The sequence below is a fragment of the Sorex fumeus genome, unplaced genomic scaffold, assembly GCF_029834395.1.
Source record: "Sorex fumeus unplaced genomic scaffold, SorFum_2.1 ptg000061l, whole genome shotgun sequence".
NCBI classification, from domain to species: Eukaryota; Metazoa; Chordata; class Mammalia; order Eulipotyphla; family Soricidae; genus Sorex; species Sorex fumeus.
In genome coordinates this window covers 37910045-37933372 of record NW_026606118.1, presented here as the reverse complement: position 1 = coordinate 37933372, position 23328 = coordinate 37910045, and the positions used below count along the sequence as shown (strand labels likewise).

The 23328-nt window shown below is 37.0% G+C and overlaps 1 protein-coding gene across 10 annotated transcripts in view; it reads right to left on the bottom strand.

Annotated features, from left to right (window-relative positions):
- PTPRK (protein tyrosine phosphatase receptor type K) overlaps positions 1 to 23328 on the bottom strand; it is a 582916-nt gene that overhangs the window by 353802 nt on the left and 205786 nt on the right. For all 10 annotated transcript variants that reach the window (XM_056125869.1, XM_056125872.1, XM_056125873.1 and 7 more), the window contains exon 3: positions 4964 to 5235. In XM_056125869.1, coding sequence (XP_055981844.1) covers positions 4964 to 5235 — 272 coding nt within the window. The remainder of the gene's footprint in view (positions 1 to 4963; positions 5236 to 23328) is intronic.

Below are 23328 nucleotides of genomic sequence, written 5' to 3'. Positions count from 1 at the left end.
TTAATGTAAGTTTGTCTGTTTTAATAAATGCATAAGTCTGCATGGAGGTTGACACTTGTAGAGGCTATGCTGTGTGCCCCGCATCTCCGTACTTTCTCCTCAACCTAAAACTGCTCTAAAATACTTAAGCTGTAATTAAAAAAAAAAAAAATCAGACCTTTAAGACAGAAGAAAATGTTGAATATATACTAGCTTCAATAGAGTTTGGAAACTTTTTACTCACCCATCAAAATGTTCACCTAATTTTATGGGAAATACACATCACATGTCAGACTCTTCCATAAAGTCACTTAATATGTAAAACAATCCAATAATGGTATAAGTACTGTGGTAAGCCTCATTTGTGAAATGAGGGAGGAAACTTCAGTTAAAGAAACTAAGGATATGGCAAAAGTTGCATAGTTTCTAAGTAGAACTGAAATGATCAGAAAGAGATGATCCCAAAGACTAATTTTTGTACTGGTCTGCCAAGTAACCAAATTATTAAAAGGAACATTTTTGTCCACCCCTCCCCACACTTCAAATTACATACATATTATTTTCTTCTTTATTCAAAAAAGAGCTAAAATTTTTCAAGGTATCTCATTTTTAAATAGCAAACAAAATAAGCAACTGATCTACCACATCAAACTTTCAGTAAGAGGAAGTCCCTGGGAAGGGCAAGTAACACCAAAGTTGTAATATTGAAAAATATGGAAAATGTTTCAGATTCTCACTTCAACAGAAAAATGTGAAAAGAGCTTAAAGGACAATTCTACGTAACACTCGAGTGATTCTGTGACTGTTACACAGAAGGTAAGGTAAAGGTAAAGGTAAAGGTAAAGGTGTTGTTACTGTGTCTGGCATATCGAATACTCTCGGTAGCTTGCCGGGCTCTCCAGAAAGTACACTAAAACAAATATAAGGAGCAGTTCTCTGGGTACTTTGCACACATGACTGTCTGGTTGCTAAAGTTGGGTAAGAAGTGAATGGGTTAAGAGGACTGGCCATATATGAAACAGTTCAAGCTAAGAAGGGGCCATATATGAAACAGTTCGAGCAAAGGAGCGGCCATATATGAAACAGTTCAAGCAATGAAGATAATTTCTAATAGAAATATAACAGAAAAGGGAACAGAAAAAAATTACTCAATTTTTAAAAGGGTTAAGAAATAAGTTTTGAAGAATACAAATCTCCTGGTAAAGGAGAAACAGGAAAGTAATTTCTATGCATATCGTATTACTACTACCAAGTAGAATCCGGGGGAAAAATAAATATTGTTTCTTTCCTTTCCTTAGTGGGGACCCACAACTAGATGTGGATCAGAGCTAACTCTTGGTTCTGTTCTCAGGGATTACTGCTTGGTAGTGCTTAAGGGTCCATATGGGATCAAACTGGAAGATGACACTGAAAACCCAGGACAGCAATTATGAAAACAAACACCTTCCAAGGTGTATTATCTCTCTGTCCCACAATGTCATTTTCAAGAATGAAAATGAGAGTGTGGAAAGAAAGACAGCACAATGGGTAGGGTGCTTGCCTTGCGGATGATCCGGTTCTATTCCCCATCATCTAATATGATCCCCCAAGTCCACCATAAATATTTCCTGCACCCAACCTCAGGAATAACAATGCCTAAACATCGCCAGATGTAGCCCAAAATACCCAAATAAATAAATAAATAAGTGGCAAATGCACTTTCAAACACAATATACTATAATAGCTATATTTTAATTATGTAAATATTACCAAGATTTTGCATTGGCTGGCAACTGAAGCACTTTAATCCTATTTCCTAATAACAAAAATATCACATAAAAGTTAGTTACTGCTGTATTGATTGCTCAATAATGGATGGAGGTACGAATACTTATCTTATAAAACAGAATAAAAAAACATCAATCAAGGAATTTATTAACAACATGAATAAAAAATATTCTATGCTGTTATCTGTTGACATTAATTGTTAAGTTTTGCAGAATAAGGAAAAAGATGTGGAGGCAAAGGAATGATCTACGGCTCAAATTTTAATCTGCAACTAAATTTCATTTACCCATAGATTACATGCATTTAGTCATAATTCTCCCTGACAAGAAATTTCCAAAAAAAGCTCACTGGTCAGATAAAACTTGCATAGGCACTTTTTGCCTAGAAAGATAGTAAATACATACATTTAACCCAAGAACTTTTATCACACAAAATGGGACTGAACAAAGGAAGTATTAATAGAGTTCTAGATACTGTAATTTGGTGTTAAAATGACTGTCACAGGAAACAGGAACAGAGTTCAAAGAGCTATTTACACAGGGGGCCCAGATTCACTTCTTGACACCAAATGACCCTTAAGGACACAAGGAGCAACACCCAAGCACTGAGCTAGGAGGAGCCAGAGTACCTCCTCTCAGGATGTGGCCACAAAACGCCACATTACAGAAATCTAGGCCATAAGTAATGGCATTATAATAGCAATGATTAAAACTAGATTTGATTCTTAGAGTCTACAAAGGATATTAGTGGGACAATTACTTCAGTGGAGTTTCAGAAGTCAAGACTTGTTAATACTGTCAATGAAAATGTTCTCATTTTACTCCTAACACTGTGGTTATTTAATAACATTTTGTTAAGATCAATTATATACTGAACTACATGCAAGAGCCCCGCCCACTGTACTATGGTTCTGATCCTGTTTTTTACTCTACTTTGTAGTTTGTCTGAAGTTTGAAATTATTGTGAAATTAGGATTAACTTGAGCAATTAAAAAACAATACTGTGTAAAATATATTGCTAAGAATTAGAAAAAGTAACAGAGACACTCATCCTTAAAAAGGAATAAAACTATGAGAGCATAAATATATTTTTGGATGGATTTAACAAAATCTACTTCAATGTTTTATTTTTTCAAAGATAAAACCAACAATTTGGTCCTGTAATTAACTACTTGCTCTGATAGTATTTAAGTAGGGGGAATGCAAGCAACCTTACTCTGTAACCCATATTTCTAACCATTTTGTTAGCTTTGTTATTCGAACTTTAAGGAGTCTATATGTACTGAGAGTTTTGTTCAGCAGGATCAGTCTTTTCAGTGTTATAGGAGCTGAAATAACAGATCCGTGTAAAGTCAGTATAATGACACTGCCATGTAAATGTAACTTGGTGTTAAAATGACACCAAGATGACTCTGCAAATACAGCATCACCCCACTGCTGTTAGAGATGAGCCCACTCATCTTGTTTCTGGCATGGAAGTGTCAGTTTCACACGTTTTCCCTACCCACCTCCCATATATGTAGCACTGGTAACACTGTTCTCCCCTTGTTCATCGATTTGCTCGAGTGGGTCCAGTAACGTCCATTGTGAGGCTTGTTGTTACTGTGTTTGGCATATTGAATTCATCATGGGTAGCTTTCCAGGCTTTGCCTTGTGGGCGAGATACTCTCAGTAGCTTGCCAGGCTCATCCGAGAGGAGCGGAGGAATCGAACCTGGGCAGACCTGGTCGGCCGCGTGCAAGGCAAACGCCTTACCCACTGTGCTATCACTCCAGCCCATATATGTAGCCCTCACTAAGCTGATGGCCATGAATGGGGCGCATCTTGGCTCTACCACATTGAAGAGAAACATTTTTTTGTTCCAGAAGAACGGAAACAAGTAATATCCAATATTAATCCACTGAAACCTCATTGGACACTCATATCCTGAATGGAATACCTTAATTGTGAAACCATGCCTATAAAATAAGAGGCTTTTAATAAAATAGAAAAATCATCTGCATTCTCCCCTTTGCTCATAAGGAAGGTTTACAGCTATGTATGAGGCAATCCTCCTGGCCTTGCATCTACTGTTCTTAGGTATCAGTCTCATATTATATTATTCTATACTCCACAAATGAGTGCAGTCCTTCTATGTCTGTCCCTCTCTTTCTGACTCAATTGTGTGACTGTAACCTAAACATGAAAGCTTGTAACTTTCTCACAGTGATTCAATAAAATTAAAAAAAAATAGAAAAATCAGGCCAAGACAAAGCAATTCAATTAATGCACTACTATCTCCACCTTTAGGAAGAAAGGTACATCTAATTTGAATAGTCCCTTTTATAAAAACAGAAATAAATCTTTTATGGCCTAATATTTTCTCACTGACCATAACAAAATAGTTTTTACATAAATGCATTCCAATTAGGTTCTATAGTAAGCTATAAAGTCAATTCTTTTAGAACTTTAAATATCAAGAAGCAACATAATCGCAAACTTTCACATAAAGAAAGTCTTTCTAAAAACTAAAACTCATGGTGAGAATTAATGAAACTCTGCTACAGGAACATTTTTCATAAAACATATAAACCCAGTCACATAAAGCATACAGTAGGTATTAACATTTATTCATCATCTGGTTTAATGTATCACAAGCGATACATATCCAAAAAGCAAATCCAAAAACACGTATACAAATATTTTCATTTGCATATCTGTATATTTCATGAAATACATGTATATTCATGAAATATACAGATATATACAAATATACATGTATATACATATAATACATGTTTATATTTCATGTGTATTTCATTTATATGAAAAAATTATAAATTAGCACTCAAAGAATCACTTAGATATTTCAATGAAAGCTTATTTCTGTTTATTCCCAATATCTTCAAGAAAAGAAGTGAACGATCCATATGAGTATTAAAGTACTCACCTCAAAATGAGGATTTCTTCTTCAACGGTCTCTTATCTATATAGGTCAATAAGTAGCTCTTTGCCAAAAGCAAATTATTATATCAAAAATTACTTTTCTCCATATCTAGAAAGATTTCTGTAATTTTAATATTGTATGCCAATTGTTCAAATATTTCCTCAGGGAAAGACTGGAAGGGTTAGAAGGAAAACTTGTCATTCCAATGGGCTAATATTACTTCAAAGTACTACATCTTAATGGGGAGATCCAATGAGTTCAAAGCATAAAATTGGAAAGAACAGATGATTACCTGATATTCGTTGGGCCAGAAGGTGCTGACTGCTAGTTCAGCCCGAAGCCAATCTCTACCGGTGAATCCAGACACATTCCAAATTGGATTGGCAAGAGGTCCTTTATTCACTCTGACTAGTATGTTCAAAGTGCCAGGACTCAGCCCTTTCTGGCTATATAATAAGTAACTGAAATCAATACAGTGAGTGTCATTCTCCTTCATTGTTGGTAATTGAAGTCTTGCTTTTTCTCCAGGGTCGTGATCCGAAGAGTCCACTATCATATAGGAACCTGAAATGATATTAAATACAATAAAGCTAAATAAAGACATGATGAAGATTAAATATACATACAAAGAAATGATGCTACCAACCCATTATAAATATTACATTTAACTCAGAAAGACTCTGATTCCCAGAAAGGAGACTCAGAAAGATATCAAACAGGTAGGTAAATTGTAGAAGTGCATATTACACATTGATTCGTTTAATTCCACAGCGGCATGTTATTACTTCTATCTCACAAATGACTGAAACACAATTTGTAGATTATTCAACATACAAGAAACCAGGTTCAAACTTATATCCCACTCTAAGAAAGCTCTAGGCTTAGTAAAAGAAGTTTTCAATATCAAACACAAACAAAAGTAATAATTTATGGGCCTTGGCTTATAAAGAATGGTAATCTTTTGCTTTCCATAATACTTGTGAAGAAAAAGAGGCTAAAAGTGCACGCACTAGAAGAATTTCCTATCTCACATTCCAAACATCATCATTTACACAATCTCTGTGACCTTTTCTGGTATGGGGATGAATTAAGGGTGGAGACTGTGGACGGCGTGTGCTCAGCAGTTGGAGGGGCAGTTCACTGATGCCTTTGCCTGACTGCAAGCCTGATGTGCTCCCTGGCTCAGCCATGTCGCATATCAGCAGTGCATTGTGCATTCAGTGTCAGGAATCTACATGGAAATGCATGCACCGCAGTGGAAGTTTGTGAACTCTGGCCATGCACTAGTCATTCTGAATTTCATTTAGGAAATGATACTTGGCAGTTTAATGTGAGGGCTGCGTTTTTCAAAGTATGAGATTTTTGCAGCTGAGATTAAAACACAGCAACACAGCAACTTCACCTAATTGAAATAGAACCCACTACGCTGCCAGATCATTGGGTAGCATTCATTCTCCTCCAAGTTTAGATTTTTACCCGTGCTATTTTCAAGCCGGAAGAAATATTTTGTGAAAATCAGTAAGCAAAGCCACTACCCTTTTTTTTTCCCTAGTTGATTATCTTCCATATGGCAATATACGAGAAAAAGTGGCCTATCCCAAAGCAGTTTAAACCACAATGCCGATTAGGAGGCAGAACACAAGCAAAGCAGGAAGGGCATTTGGCTTGCACACAGCTGATTTGGGTTTCGATCTCTGGCAGCCTATGTGATTCCCCTAAAACTCTGCCAGCAGTGATCCTTGAGCATAGACTCAGGAGTAAGCCCTGAACACTGGAGGGTGTGGTCCCTTTAACCAGAAAGAAAAGAACATAAAAGAAAAACAAGGAACACACAATTTGCACCAGGAAAAAAAGTCATGAAGTACAAAAATAGTTCTTGAACCAACACCAATTGGCTACTGTCATTAGTCCAAGGACACTGGATAAAGAGAACCAGTCTGACACATGTCTCTGTTATTTTAACTAAGATGTATAAACATACTTATTTATTAAACTTAAGGTAGAACACAATGTGATTACACCATTTTTTCACTAGGCACCATTTGGGGGAGATAGGCACCCAAGCAGTGATGGGAGTCATTAGGTCTACAATCAGTGACATAGGAAGGGCATGGAGGGCCAGGAGTTGAACCCAGGGCCCACTGGATTTCAGACACATGCATCAGCCTTTTGAGCTATCTTCCCGGCCCCAAAGATGCAATTTTAATCAAAACTTAGAAAATTAACTTTGGAGTCCCCCCCTAAACAATGACTGTTAACTATAATTCATTAAATACTCATTGACTTCCAGTATTTAATTAATCCCTCAAAACAGGTTAAAATCATTGCAGGAGGAAAAAAAGACCACAACTACATCAAAACCAGGTCTTCTAATCTGATCAATGCTATGGCTCAGAGCTTTTGTGAGGATTTCTTATAACACTCTCAGAAAGTAGACCAAGTCTAAAATAAACTGTCTATAATGATAGTTACTGATACCACGTTTGATTCATCTTTTTGCCAATTTCCCTTTGCTATTGTAACCCGAATTCTTTTTCTTTCTGATTCTCAAAGATTGCATACTAACAAATAAATATTTGAGTCATGTATATTCTTGGAAAAATTGTCATTTTTAACAGGATATCCTGGATCCCAGCCTCACTTATAGAAACATCCTGTTTCTATTCTGGTTATACTCCCATTTTCAAATCCATGGCTCATTTATCAAGACGTCTCTCAGATACTCTTTAGCAAAGCAGACCAATTATTGTTTTTAACTACAAACTCTCCAAAACTTTTGGATATGCTACTGAATGTCAATGGACCTCAGTTACTTTTAACTCTAATCTGTTTCTCCACTGCTACAAAAATTTTATTCCGTGATACATGGTGAGAATATCTGACTTAAACAATTTTTATAAGTCTTCAATTACATTTATATTGTAAATTTTAAAATACTGCTTTCTAAGTAACTTACAAGCTTTGAAGTACCATTTTTCATTATAAAATAAGCACAAAATTAAATAAGTTTTGTCTCACACTTGAATTATACAGTATGATATTTACCATTAAAACCATTTAGCAATCTTTAGCCAGCTGCACTTTTAAGCTATAATATTTTTCTTATTAAGAAAATGAGAGCAATGTACATTAATTCATAGGAAATACAAATCTGATCATTAGAAATGTGAAAGTCACAAAGTATAATCAGTCCAACTATTTCAGCCTCCCAAGGCCACTCAATGTGAGTTAACTAATTTTTCAAAGTACTTATATTTGATTTCTATAAAATGTATCACTAAGTGCATTTTTCTCAATTGTCTACAACTATAACTACATTTTTAAGTGCTATAGAATAAAATGTATGTAGTGCACCGTTCCAGAAAAGAATAAGTAAGCATTCACAGAAAACTGCCTTCTAAATCTTCTCCAAATGACTACACACAGTTGCAATTTACCCAGTAGGTGCCATGGAAGTAGTTACCTGTTTGACACGATTCCTTTCCAACACCTCAGATAAAACTATGCTATTCTTATCAGCTTCTAAAAATTTCTTCCACAATCTCCCAGAGTGACTGGCAGCCAATCTTTAGTCAGAAAATTTTACATTCTGCACTCACTCCTTTTCGTATTTATATTATAAATTAAACAGTATTGTCCTGTTACCAGCTAACCAATTATTCCTCCTCGAATTTCTAACCAAAAGTTTGGTTCCAGTTAGCTACAATTAGCTGTCTCTGAATTAGTTTTAAAATATGCGTATATATTCAATTTTTAATTAATGTACTTGTCTAATGTGGTCTTACAAATACTTCTCACAATATCTCCTACAATAGGAATGCTCATATCTATCACTTTAAGGAGCCATAGTACAGCAGATAGGATGCCTACCTTGCACAAAGACAATCCAGGTTTGCTTCCTGATATCCTATATCCCCCAAGCCCACTGGGAGTGATCCCTGAATCCAGGGCCAGGAGTAAACCCTGAGCACTTCTGGGTATGGCTCCAAAACAAAACAAAACAACAACAAAAATCTATCACTTCAGACAAAGGATAATATGTATATGCTAGTGGTATTATAATCTTTCAGGCCATCAATTAGCAGAAACCAAAGAACTTTAAAGTGACTTCTTTGTTAGGTATAGTTAGATATGACCACGTACCCTGTGGAGATTCCAGATTTAGATGCCTAATACTGGAATCATGTATAGGTACTTTTCTTTTCTTTTTTTTTTTTTGCTTTTTTTCTTTTTGGGTCATACCCAGCGATGGTTAAAGAGGTTGGTTACTCATGGCTCATGCACCCAGGAATTACTCCTGGCAGTGCTGAGGGACCATATGGAATGCTGGGGATTGAACCCGGGTCCGCCATGTGCAAGACAAATGCCCTACCTGCTGCACTATTACTGCAGCCCCAAGTATAGCTATTTTATGTATATAACTTTACATATGTATGTGTTCACAAATATAACAGATGTCTTTTTTTTTTGCCATTCTATTTTTTTGTTTTGTTTTAGGGGCCACAACCAGCAGTGCTCAGAGCTGACTCTTGGCTGTGAGATCAGGGATCCCTCTGGCAGGCGCAGGGAACAATGTGGAATGCCAAAGATCACCGTATCCACTATGATATCACTCCAGTGCTAACAAGTAAGTAACATTAGAGGATGTGATGTTTTCTGTTTGGTTAGTCTTGTTGGATGTTTTTAGTTCTTTTGGGGACACACCTGCTGGTAATCAGGAACCAAGTCGTGCAAAGATTGAGTCCAGGCCTCCCGAAGGCAAAACCATTGCTTCACACTTTAAGTTACCTCTCTGGATCCCAAATTGTAGTAACTTTTAAATTTAAACGGTGCTTCATGGAGTTAAGTTTAAATCTGGGGGCTAAAGATAGAGTATGGTAGGTAGGGTGCTTGCCTTGCATACAGCTAACCTGGGTTTGATTCCCGGCACCCCGTATGTGCTGTGCACTGCCAGGAGTAATTCTTCAGGGCACAAAACAAAAATAAAAGATAACAATAGCAATAATAATAATAAATTAAATATTATGAGGATAAAGTTTACAGTTATGTCATCTCATTATTATACGGTTTGAAACAGTGAAAATTTAAAGTATTTTAAATGTTCAATAACAGGAAATTTTGTAAGGACATAGTACATCAGTCTGATAACTAATTCTACAGTCATTAAGAATAATAATCTCCAAGCAATTTCATAGGATATACTAATATCAGCGGTAGGGCGTTTGCCTTGCAAGCAGCCAACATGGCTGACCCGAGTTCGATTCCTCCGCCCCTCTCGGAGACCCAGCAAGCTATGAGAGTATCTCGCCTGCACGGCAAAGCCTGGCAAGTTTCCCATGATGTATTAGATATGCCAAACACAGTAACAACAAGTCTCACGATGGAGATGTTACTGGGCCCGCTCGAACAAATCGATGAAGAACAGGAGGACAGTGACCGTAAGAGCTACATTAAAGTCGTAGGTTTTAAAATATTACACACATGAAAATAATATTAAATACATCAATAAAATTAGATTATTCAAATTTATACAGATAAATATGCACATATGAAAAAAATTCAACCAAGAATATATTACAAAATGGTGATTTTTATCAGGGAAGTTACAATTGTTCTGTTTTCTCATATTTTGAAAACTTACTATCTTATAGTAAACTTACATTTTATTGGTACATGAATATTATCTTTTTCATTTTTTTTTTTGCTTTTTGGGCCACACCCAGAGATGCACAGGGGTTACTCCTGACTTTGCACTCAGGAATTACACACAGTCAGAATTCCAGACTGCAGAGCCAGGAGTAACCCTTAATAGCTGGGTGGGCTTAAAAACACTAAAAATAAAATAAAAATAAATCCTGCAGATTGACAACATACTGACTATTGAAAAATTAGTCCAAAAAAATCAGAAACATTTCAATTTATTAAGAAACAATACAAAGATTATTTGTATAAAAATACAAAGACTGTTTGAATAAACAGCAGTTTTCATCAAAAAATAGGCAAGCAAAAAATTCCTTATTAATAATTATCTCTATATTTCAATACCTAGATAAATGACTTTCAGATTTTACATTACTATGAAATTTATCTTTGAGCTATTGTTCTAGCAATAACTAAATAACAGAAAAATAGGATTAACTGTAAAGAAAATAAATAATAAACGATAAAGAACTTCCCCCCATATATTATCCTGAAATTACTGTCGCTGTCACTGTCACTGCCTCCCACTTTCATCAATTTGCTCAAGCGGGCACCAGTAATGTCGCACAACAAATTGTGAGACTTGTTGTTACTATTTTGGTATATTGAATACATCATGGGTAGCTTGTCAGGCTTTCTGTGTGGGCAAGATGCTCTTGGGAGCCTGGCGGGCTCTCCGAGAGGGGCGGAGAAATCAAACCCTGGTCCGCTGCATGCAAGCCAAACGCCCTACCTGCTGTGCTATCGCTCCAGCCCTGAAATTACTATACTACCATTTTCTAGCCAGTCCTTACTCAAAAATCCGAAGACTATGCACTGTAACCAAAGTAGTAAAACTTCCATTTCTCTGCCTAATATTTGCTGTTGTAAATATCCATGATTCTGCTTGAAAAAACTTACCTTTAAGCATTCCTCTACCTGTCCTCACAAATTATTTTGTCTAACTTTCCACAAACAGTTTTCCTGTTCCCCAGGAACCATTTCCATTGTTTTCTCCCAATTAGATTTGTATTTTTATAAGCAAGGTTCCTCACATCTCGGCCTCATGCTGATTCTGACCCACACTTCTTCCTCGGTCCCAGCTCACACTGAGTTTTCCCATCCTAACACCCTTTGATACAATGATACCACATTTTCTATAGACATTTTATATAGGGATAGTTTATCTTTCCCACCAGAGTGATAATATTCTTATAAAATGAACATGGTTCATTCAAAAACCACCCGGGAGAACTTACAAAGTATATGAGACAGGGAAAGTACAATGCAAAAAAATTTTAATTATGATAAGAGTAGAAAGAACAAAATGGTGAAAACAAATCCAGGAGAAACACAAGAGCAAAGAAGAAAATGTGAAAAGTGGAGAGATATGTAAAAAAAAACAGATCTCAAAGCTGGAGAGATGGTACAAGGGTTACGGAGCTGCACGGCACAAAGCCGACCAATTCAATCCCAGCACTGCACATGGTCCTCTAAGCACAGCTGGCAATAAAACCTAGGCACCTATGGCAATAAAAACAATAAAAACCTGAGCGTTGCTGGCTCTACTCCCCAGCACTCTACCCCCAACCCCCCCAATAAAAGCATCAAATATCCTAAGATAAGCTGTAGCTGCAGCCCACTGACTGGTAGGAAGTTTACTGGATTGATCAGGCCAGACTTGACACACAGTTGCAGAGGGACGTGGGTGCCTGGCCATAAACTGGACGCATCCCTGGGGAGCTGTGAGCTACACAGTGTGAGTCGCTGAAGGGACGATATAAAATCACAATTCAACCAAGGGGAAACCTCAAAGCCCAGACCGACCACAATGTTCCCTCAGGAGACAACACATAACACTGCTGACTACAAAGAAATGTAGAAAGGTCCCACTAAGGTTTCACTGAGCAAGTAATGAAGTTTGAATTTGGTCCTATGAGGTAATGAATCAGTAAGTTCCACAGAATCTAGTGTCTTGCATGCCTGGCAATAAGTACTTATTAGTTGAAAAGTTCAATAAGTACTTCTTAGTTGAACAGCTAAGAAGGCAAAGACTAACTCTGAGAACACAACAATATCTAACTGGTGAGGTAATACCAGCTCTAGTTATATGTGAGATAAATGATCAAAAAATATTTCAAAAACAGTAATAATAAACTACAGTGGACAGGTTGGTGCTGCTTCCAGACAGGAACCTTTGGTGCAAACTATATATTCTTTTATACTTTTGTCAGTGTGTTACACATTACTGCGTATAAAAAATTTTCTATTAAGAGAGGTTTTAGCAGCAGGGCAGGTGTTTGCTTTGAATCTGGCTGACCCAGGTTCAAACCCCAGCATCCAATATGGTGCCCCAAGCACTCTCAGGAATAACTTTTGATTGCAGAACCAGGAGTTACCCTGAAGTACCACCAGGTGTTCCCCAACACAAAACAAAAAAACAAGCAAACAAAACACACGCGTGCATGGGCACACAGACACACTCATGGGATTTTCTATTAGAGAAACAATCCTGTTTCTATTTCAACACCCTTGTACTCCCTTAAAACTTATTAACATAGGCTTGCTCTTCAAGCCCATGTTCTCCCTTGAACAAGTATTCACACGCTTGTCTGTTTCTTTGATTGCTTATTTCCACTCTGGAGAAGCCTGTGTTGTCTCTTGAACACACTTTTTTCCTTCTTTCCCCTCACAACTTTCTAAGTTTCAATTAAAAACCATCTTGCCTCACAAGCTATTAAGTTATTAACATAAGCCCACTATATGCGACCTTTGATAACCTATAATAATGAAAAAATAAAAAGTAATTTAAAAAAATAATTTTCAAAACAAAAATAGCTTAAATGATTTTTTTCTTGGTAACTCTCTTGAATATGACTAAGTAGACTTGATTCTCAGTTTTACTTTATCCAACTGGTTTATAACATCACACATAATATAAAAGACAAAATAATTAAGATGAGAAGAGTTTTGACTTCATGGATCCCCTAAAAGAGTGAGAGGATCCACAGTGGTCTCTGGATCTGTTTGAAAAACTAGATTTCAAATACATGATTAGGGAACTAGAGAGATAAATCAATGGCTGAGGACATGCTGAAACGGCGCATGTTCTAGCCCTCAAAATAGGTAGGAGCAATTCCAGAGCTTCAAGCAAAGAGCAAAACCAGGATTTATGAAAACAAAAGCAACAACAACAATAAAATATAAGGACACTACCAATTTATATTTCTATTGAATGTTCACTTCATTCAGCGAAGAAAGATATCTTTAAAAACAAAGTCTTTATCCAGATGCTGCATAAAAGTGTGTGTGGGGGGGGAGGGGGGGGCGGGGTTGGAAAAGCTTATTTATTTAACCAGTTAAAGTATTAAGGGTATATTAGTAAGGGTTCATCAGAGGAACAAAACCAATAAGGCAGGCGCACATGAATAGCTTTATTTATAAGAAATTGGCTCATACGATTAGGAAAACCAAGAAGTGCACACTCAAGAGAAACAATAATAAAGTTCCTGATCTAGTCCAAAGGCTGAATAACATTTGAGCCTAAAAACAAAAGCAGTTTTGTGCTAATGTCCATGTAAAATCTACCAAACCACCAACACATTGTGAAAACAGTTTTTGTCATTGAATGAGATTTCCCTAGTAGAAGCCAGTATCATGCCAAAAACTGGTGATGGGGGGGGGGGGGGGGGGGGGGGGGGGAACAAAGACATTGGACAGTAATATAGTTTCATCATGCCCACTCAGCTTAAGAAACAATCATTAGGTTCTCTGGGTAGAAAGAATGGTTACAACTGGAATCATGATTAAAGTCAAAACGGTTTGGAGACAAATTTTCTTTGGTGTAACATTGCTCATGCTACAACCTTTGTGCTGAAGGCAACGCTATTTATCTGTCTGTGACATCTTTCAGTTTCTAAAAAAAAATTTTATTTTTTAAATTTTAAATTTTTCCCCATTAAATACATCTCATTCTTCTTCATCTGATTAATCAAAAATAACACAGCAAGTTACTAAGAGAAGCCTATGAACACTAAGTTCCAATACAAGCTTCTCAAAAGCAAAGCCCCACCACTCCCAAAACACATACACACCACCTAACAGAGATTTTTCCCCTATAAACTTCTGATAAACTCAACTAAAGATAAGCAAAATGAAAAACTGTTTTTCAATTATAGAATTATTATTTATTTTCAAAGACAATGAAAAATTTTTGGAATTTAAAATGACACTAAATAATGTTCTCAACCTTGAAAACTCCCCAAGAGACTCCATTATTTTGATATGGCCGACATAGGTGCCCTCACTATTCTGCAAGGTCTATTATTAATTCTTCAAACTTTTACCTTCTATTATTTAATAAGATAATGCTACTCTTCTGATGGATTTCACCCCTTACATCACATTGTTTGTTTCTAAAAGAGAGAATGAGGCACACATTATGAAATGTCAGGTTGGAAAAATCAAACTTGTCCTTCAAACTCTAATACAAAAGGACTGAACTTGCACCTTAACAGGATTGTATTTCTAATATCTCTGCAAACATGCCCCTCCCGGTGCCTTGCTTGACATAATATAAAATCGTTTCATTCACATTCTTCAAGAAAAAAATTTCACTCTTTCCCTGAGTAAAGGCCTTGCATTTGTTCTAGACAGTCCACTTCAATTTGGAAATGGAATAAATATCCAAATTTGAAAGCTGTTTCAAAGGTGTCCTAAAAGTTCTAATTAAAAAAAAAAGTTCTGTGTATAGTAATGCTCCTAAGATTCAATGTCTTTCATTTCACACTATACACAAGTATCAGATCATTTTGTCATCGAGCTGAAATTAATATATTGCTACAGGTTTTTTAAAATGGGAAAATGTCTTCATTTCAGAATGTAGCATCTAAAGCTTTCACACAATAAAAAAAAATTTCAGTAAAAAGTGGCATAATCCACCTTTTTTGGGAAACTATTCTGAAAGTTTAACTATGTTTAGAAATTGGGTTGTAGTGTCATGGATTAATTTCTATCACAATATCTAAAAAGCAAAAATGTGGACCTAGGAAGTTCTTATATTTTGACCACTGAAGGGCTCATCATCTATACAGTAAACAAAACCTGTGGAATTTTTTTTCAAAGTATTACTATCATCCAGTCTTCCTTAGAAGCAGCTAAATTTTTATAATCTACTATACTTATTCCCACAATTATTCAGAACTCCACCTTTCCCTACCTCCTGCCCATCTATTTAATTATCTAGATTAAAAGCAAAGAATTTAACCTTTTTCTTAGTTTTAGCATCTTGAAATACTATAGCTCTAAAGTCTGCTGTAAGGACTAAATAATATATACAATGTGCTAAAAACCACGATTTAAGTAGGTCCCTGATATTTGTTCCATTGGGCAGATTCATTCCTTTCTCTATCAAGTGATAAAGAGAACCAACCCGGAAAATGTGTGAAAAGATTATGAGGGAGCAGGTGGAGGAAAAGTTTCGAGGTCAGAGACACATGGCATATGTGAAGAAGGACCCAAGTGCAAACCCAGTGACACATCGCCCCCACACGCTCCCCCCCCCCAACACTACTGCATGTGGTTCGAGTGGCACCCTGTTTCACTGAGCCCAAGAAACACAACATCTCTGGCCACAAGCACTGAACCATCCAGTCTAATTGGCTGAATTTTTCTGGGAGTAGCCGCTGAATCCTTGAAAGATGACATGGGAGTCCTATCCCTCTATACACACTATAATATTTAAATGAAAAAGTACTTCTCTAGGTGAAATATTAAAGGGGAAATACTTTAAAACTTCATATTAGCATCTAAAGCTTCTTCAAACTTTCCCCTTCACAACTCTACTGAATTCTTTAACCCACGGTACTGACCCTCCTTCCCAGATATTCCTTCCTATCCTTCATCTGATTTCTCAGTCTGTCTTTGAATTCTATATAAATATAGAAAACTCTGCACAACTTTAGCTACAATTTGAATGGACTGACAGATCTAAGATTAAGATTCTTGTTGTGTACTACAGTCTACAATTTCTGACAGCCTGGCACTCAGCCAACTGCTTTCCAACCACCATGGCCTTTGTGGTGGATGGGACTAAAATGCTTTGTGAAGCAGGTATTAAAAAGTCAAACTTAGGAAAGAGGCCAGAGCATAGCAGATAGAGTACTTGAATTGCATGTGTCTATCTGAGATCAATTCCTAGCTCCCCATGTGTTCCTGAGACCCACCAGGAGGGATCTCTGAACACAGTGCTAGGAGTAAGCTCTAAGGAATGCCTGGTGTGAGCCTAAAAACAAACAAAACAAAAACTTGGGAGAATAGTACCAAAAGGCAAGAGAATCTTCATCCCACAGTCAGTTCTGTAATCATCTCTCGTCCCTATCTCAGGTAAGGGGTCAGAGCCAGAGTAAAGTTATTAATGTTAGGGAATCACTCCCAGCAATGCACAAGGAGCCATGAAGTAGGAGAGGTTCAAACTGATGTCTCGGTCTCTGTATTGCAAACCACAATGCCCAAGAGTAGAGAGAGAGTAAGAACGAAATTGTACTGCCACAGAGGCAGGAAGAAGTGTGCAGTGGGGGTAGCAGAAAGGATAGTGGGGACATTGGGGGTAGAAAATGTACACTGATGGAGGGATGGGTGTTTGATCATTGTATGACTGAAACTCAAACATGAGAACTTTGTAACTATAGCGCATGGTGATACAATTAAAGTAAATTTAAAAATAAGAGGATCAAACCCAGGGCTCCTCCCATGCAAAGCACATGTTCTAAAACTGAGTCATCTTGCCTACCTCTGATCACTGTCACTATCACTGTCCTCCCGCTGTTCATCGATTTGCTCGAGCAGGCCCAGTAACGTCTCCATTGGAGACTTTGTTGTTACTGTGTTTGGCATATCGAATACATCATGGGGAGCTTGCCAGGCTTTGCAGTGCAGGTGAGATACTCTCAATATCTTGTCAGACTCTCCAAGAGGAGCAAAGGAATCGAACTCGGGTTGGCCATGTTGGCTGCATGCAAGGCAAATGCCCTACTGCTGTGCTATCGCTCCAGCCCAGTTTTCTCTGATAACTTCCCTTTATAAAAATCCAAGGACTTATATATATGGATATAGAAACCTTTGGGGGGTTGGAAGTGGTGGAAAGGGAGATAGCACAGTGACTAGACCCATCCTAGCTAGTGAAAAAACCTTTGCACAATCACCACATGCTCCCTAAAATGCTTTCATTGTGCCCACTGAGTCTGGCTCTAGTAGTCCTTAAGGACTGCTGGTCATTAAGGTTATTTATATTTTTAATAAAAAAAAAAGAATTTGGAGAGAATAGTGAAAGGTGAGAGTAGGCAGAACAAGGTGCAGACTTTGAAAACTGCCTAAACACTAAATATCATGTTAATAACTCCAGTCTGTTATCTTGATAAATGTTAACTCTGTCAATAATGGAAAACCAGAACTTAAGGTCAGCAGAGGAGTGCATAGAGCTTCCATATTTCCATATAAATGGATATTACTAATTCAGAATAGCATAGTCAGTATTTACAGGATGCGAAGATACCCCCCCCCAAAAAAAAGTCCAATTTACTAAAAGAACTGGGCTTTATTTTCACTCAAAATGAAAAGCATGAGAAAATTATATTGAATAAGCAAATGGCAAGTGATAACACTCAAGCATATTCTGAACTGAATTCCTTGAATTTGAATAACCCAGTCTTCAGGAGCAGTTCAACTGGTAACTAAGAAAGTAGACACTTTCACTAGTTCACTGAGAAGAACCCTGTCACTGTCACTGTCCTGCCGTTGTTCATCGATTTGTTTGAGCGGGCCCAGTAACGTCTCTATTTTGAGACTTGTTGTAACTGTGTTTGGCATATTGAATACATCACTGGTAGCTTGCCAGGCTTTGCAGTGCAGGTGAGATACTCTCAATATCTTGTCAGGCTCTCCAAGAGGAGCAGAGGAACTGAACTCAGGTCGTCCAGGTTGGCTGCACGCAAGGCAAACGCCCTATTGCTGTGCTATCAATTATTCATCTAAAATAAATAAATAAATAAATAAATAATATTTGGAGCTGGAACAATAGTACAGTGGGGAGGGCATTTACCTTGCACGCAGCCAACTGAGTTCAATCCCCGACAGCATCCCATAGGGTGCCCCGAACACCACCAGGAGCAATTCCTGACTGTAGAGCCAGGAGTAACTCCTGAGGATCTGTGTTTCCAAGCACTATGGTCTCATCATTACTATTGGGGGGGGGGGGGGGGGGGGGGGGGCGGCGCCCGCTTGCTTTTTGGGTTCACACCCTGCAAAGCTCAGGGACTACTCCTGGCTCTGCACTCAGGAACCACTTCTAGCAGTGCCCTGGGGATTCCTAATTACACTAGAAAACAGGTCTTTTATAATTCACAAGGAAGAAAGAACATATTCTATGTTCATCCAATTCAAAGTATCTTCTTATCTATGAGGTGAGAAAAGGAGGCTCTGAAGTAAGTTACCTGTGTGCAGCCTGGCTCTGGCTCACTCCAACCATTCATCTCTCCACTACCAATTTGCTGATGAAAATGTAAGGAGCAGGAAAGATAAACGTCTTAGATAATAACGAAAGTGCTATTTCAGAGGATTGGTGTGGGGACTACAGGAATGGGAACTATCAGAGTAAAAACATCCAGTTTTACCCTTAAAAAAAATTTACGAAGTATTACCTAAAAATCTGTTTGCTTGCTTTTGAAAAAAGCAGTGACAGCCTTAGGTGGCAAAATAATGACAATAAAGTATAAAAAAGGGAGAAATTGGGCATAGAAAAATAAATAATAAACCTAAATAAGAGGTGAAAGCATGAAGAAACAGTGCTTATATGTTAAAAAGCAAGAAAGAAAAATAGGGCACTGGAGAAAATGGGGCTTTTTTAGAGAAATAGCTAAGCTTCACAGAAACACTAAATATGATGAAAGATACTGAAGTCTCAAGATATAAAAGGCCAATGAGAACTGATTTGTGACTTAAAATGTTAAGACTGTTGCATGTATTGGCAAAATGATTGATATTCTATAGTTTCTAATTAAAGCAGAGGAGTAGCATATTATACATATATATTCTTAAGATTTGACTTTCTGAAAAGCCTGAGACCCAACTAAAATCTCCGAAATTTGCATCAATTTTGCTAAGTATTGGTGAAATTCCTCATTCCTAGATTAAAGTCAAGTATTATACTGAGTTATTTCACTGTCCGCAAGGACTAACTGGATCTTACCAACAACACTATGAATCCAGCTATTATTTTTTTAATCACCAAAATATACCTTGTCAATTGTGAAATGTCATATTTGCCTATAGCTACAAAAGAGTAGTATGCAAAATACTTCCGTGGCTGCTGGCCTATAATTAATTCAACTTCCTTTTAGTAAGTGCAATGACCCAAGGATATTCTTCTAATAAAACATTCCTTTGAAACATAACCAGAAACACTGGAAGAGGCAAAAACCTCCATTCCAACAGTACTCTTTTTGCCCTCAGAGCAACTAAGAACTATAATGTTTTCATAAATGCTAATTTAAGGCTCAATTGGGCAAACACAAACACTGAGAAACTGTGGCAGTTTTGTTCCCACACTAAGTCCATAAACTTCCTTCTGTAGTGTACAGTAGAAACTAAAATAGAAAAGTTGCAGCCCAAATAAGCAACAGTAGAAATTTATGACCAACAATAAAACACAGGTGTTTCCCCATCTCTGCCCAAAGGGGCAGTGTCTGTGATGGCACAGAAGGAACTACAATAATTCCCAAGATTTGTCTATCATATCTTTTAATCTACTACTGAAGGGGCTGGAGTGATAGCGCAGTGGGGAGGGCATTTGCTTTGCTCGCAGCCGACCCGGATTCAATTCGCAGCATCCCATATGGTCCCCTGAGCACCGCCAGGAGTAATTCCTGAGTGCAGAGTCAGGAGTAACCCCTGTGCATCGCAAACAAAAAAATAAAAATAAAAATAATTTTTAAAAATCTACTACTGAAATACACATTCAATATTTCAGTGACATCAGATGCAAGAATTTCTTCAATACTTTTTCTTCTAAGAAGTATTTGTTTTCATGACTAAAAGATTAACGAAGTGATTGGCATTTAATGGTCACATAAGCAGGAATAAACTGTAAAACACCATGAACCAGTAACATTGCTCCATCGTGGAGACAATAAAATTCTATTGGTCAAAGCCATCAACTGTAAGCCAAGACACAGCACAGATAAGCCTTTCTGTCTGATACTCAAAATTTTCACAAGTTTGATTCCTATAAAGTTTGTGATGCCTGCTTTATGATTCACCAACATAAATTCACAACTCAAAACATAATAAAACAGTGTACCTCTTTGTTTAGTAGGTTTATGTTCTCTTTTTGTACTTTGAAGATTTATGGTTCCTCTCATTCCCGTAAGGAGATCAACTGCTACCTACATCTTGAATTCTTATGATCATATGTCTAGCTTACAATTTTCACATCTCCTAACTTGTATTGTGCTAATGTATAGAATCAACCAAACTGAAGACAAAAAACTGTTTGGCTTGATGTGGTTTGGGGGGCAACACTCAGCAATGTTCAGTGGATACTCCTAGCCACGCAATCAGGGATCACTCCTGGCAATATTCTCAGGAGCATGTGGAGTGTTGGGATAGAAACTAGGCCCGCTGTGTGCAAGGCAAATGCCCTAACCACTGTACTATCTCTTCAGTCCCGAGTAAACTTAAGGATTATTGCTACATGTCAAAACAACATAAACCTCTCAGAACAGGAATGTGGGACAATAATTAAAGGGAAGTTGATCATTGTATCATATAGTAGAAAGTTATGACTTCATTCAGGTTTGGGTGTTTTTCTGGAAAAGTGAAGATGGAATTCTGATCTGCAGAATGAAAGCCACTAGCTAAAGAGAAGAAATAGCATCTTAGTAGAAATTACTTTTTTATAGACCTTGGAACTGCATACATTGTAATGACACTGCACATTTAGCAAAATAGAAAGTTAAGGGGCTGCAGACAGAGATGGAAAGGAAACATATCCAACGTATCGTGAAGAAAGCAAAAAGGTCTTCCAGGCAAAGACAAAGAGGTTTATCCTGTATTTTTCAGATTTTTCAGATTAATAGAAATGATGTGAATTATAAGGAGAAGTAAAAACCAGTAAAAACAGGTGTTGCAAGATATGTAAAAGTGAAGAAGAGACAGGTTTCCAGAATGTACCACTTTAGTGTCTGCTCACATACTCAAATGGTGGTGCCAATACTGGGTATGCTGGACAAAGATCAATTTCAGGGAAAGTTTAATTCAAGTTCTCAGTTTTAAAACTCTTAATATATTTTTGAAAAAAAAAACAAACACTTAGTTGAGGATATTAGGTAGCTCAGAAAAATGCACCAGGACTCCTCAGTGCAAACGCACTGTTGGGCTAGACAAAAGCTTACAGCCTATAAATCTTGCCTTGGATATCTATGCTTTCACTCTGCATAAAGAGATCTCATGATCACTCCATTCAGCAATTAAGAACTTCCTAATTTAAATTATCTTGTATGATCTGAATGGCAAAAATCTGGTCAATAGTCAGTATCCTATTGAGAAAAGATGCCTGAAGACATAATTTATAACATGTTCTGTGACTCTAGCAGTACAAAAACAAATTTACCAAACATAGAAAAGACAGCTAAAAAGTCATAAATATCATCAAAGAAGGATCATAATATTGTTGAAACACACCAAAGAAGATTAAGCAAAAAACAGGATTTATAATTCTATATCTCAGAGAATGAACTTGGCTATGAATATATTTATTATTTCATTTATTTATTCAGATAAATTCCATGATGAATTTCTTTTGATAAACTTCTTGGAAAAAACTTCAACTTTATAACCATTAATATCTATAATTAATCAAATTAATGTTAGGACAGTTTTTACTAGAGAACATGGAATGCAAATATATAACTGCAAACAGTTTTATCACTAACAGCGCTACAAATACTGGCCAAGGGGGACAATTATTCTAAATAACTGGCATGGTTAGCGCTGATAAGAATGTACATTTGATACCAAAATATTACTTCAATAGTGGTCATTAATTTCGATGATTTTCAAAATTGTATAGTTGACCCTGTCTGCAGCCAGATAAAAACCACTAACACTCATGTTCACAAATGTACATAACTCCTATGGAAATATCCACCACTTGACTCCCACTAAACATATCTTTGTATTTGAAAGCCATCTCCTGATTTATCTCTTTTGGGGTGAGGTAAAGGAGCACACTAGGCAGTTCTCAGGGCTTACTTCTGGTTCTAAACTCAGGGACCATTTCTAGTGAGGCTCAGGGGACCTTGAGATTAAACCTAAGTTAGTCATATACACAGCAAACACCCCACCCATCTCTCCAGCTCCATCTTTTGATCTCTTCTTGTATTTTTTAATACAAAACTAGCATTGCCTTTTGAGTGCCATATGTTTTTATCCTGGTCAGCATCTCATTTAAATGACCATGTTTTGTGCAGAACAGAAAATTGAGAAGATGTTACAAAGAACTTATGTGTCTTTAGAGGCAAAACTGGAGCTAACTGTGATTGAAACCCCTTTGTGATTATCCTTTTTCACAGTAGTTTGTGCCAAAATACTTTCTGGAACAGAGGAATCACAAAAATACTCTCCTACACCTGAAAAATAAAAACAAATAAATAAACAAGACTATTAAGCAAACTCATGGTGATAAACTAGCACTGTACCATCTGTTTAATGAAGGAATCCACACTGATACTTATACTGCAATTCATGGAAGAATTTGAGAGCTTAGCACAAAGGTTTAAGAAGGGGAACTATGATACCAACAAAGTTTCTGATTCTTTTTTTGTAAGTGGAAATGGTCTCATAAGCAATATCTCTATGAAAAAAGTTGTTTCCACTTTGTTTACTGTTGCCCAGGATATTTGGAATAAAACTTTCAGGTTAAAA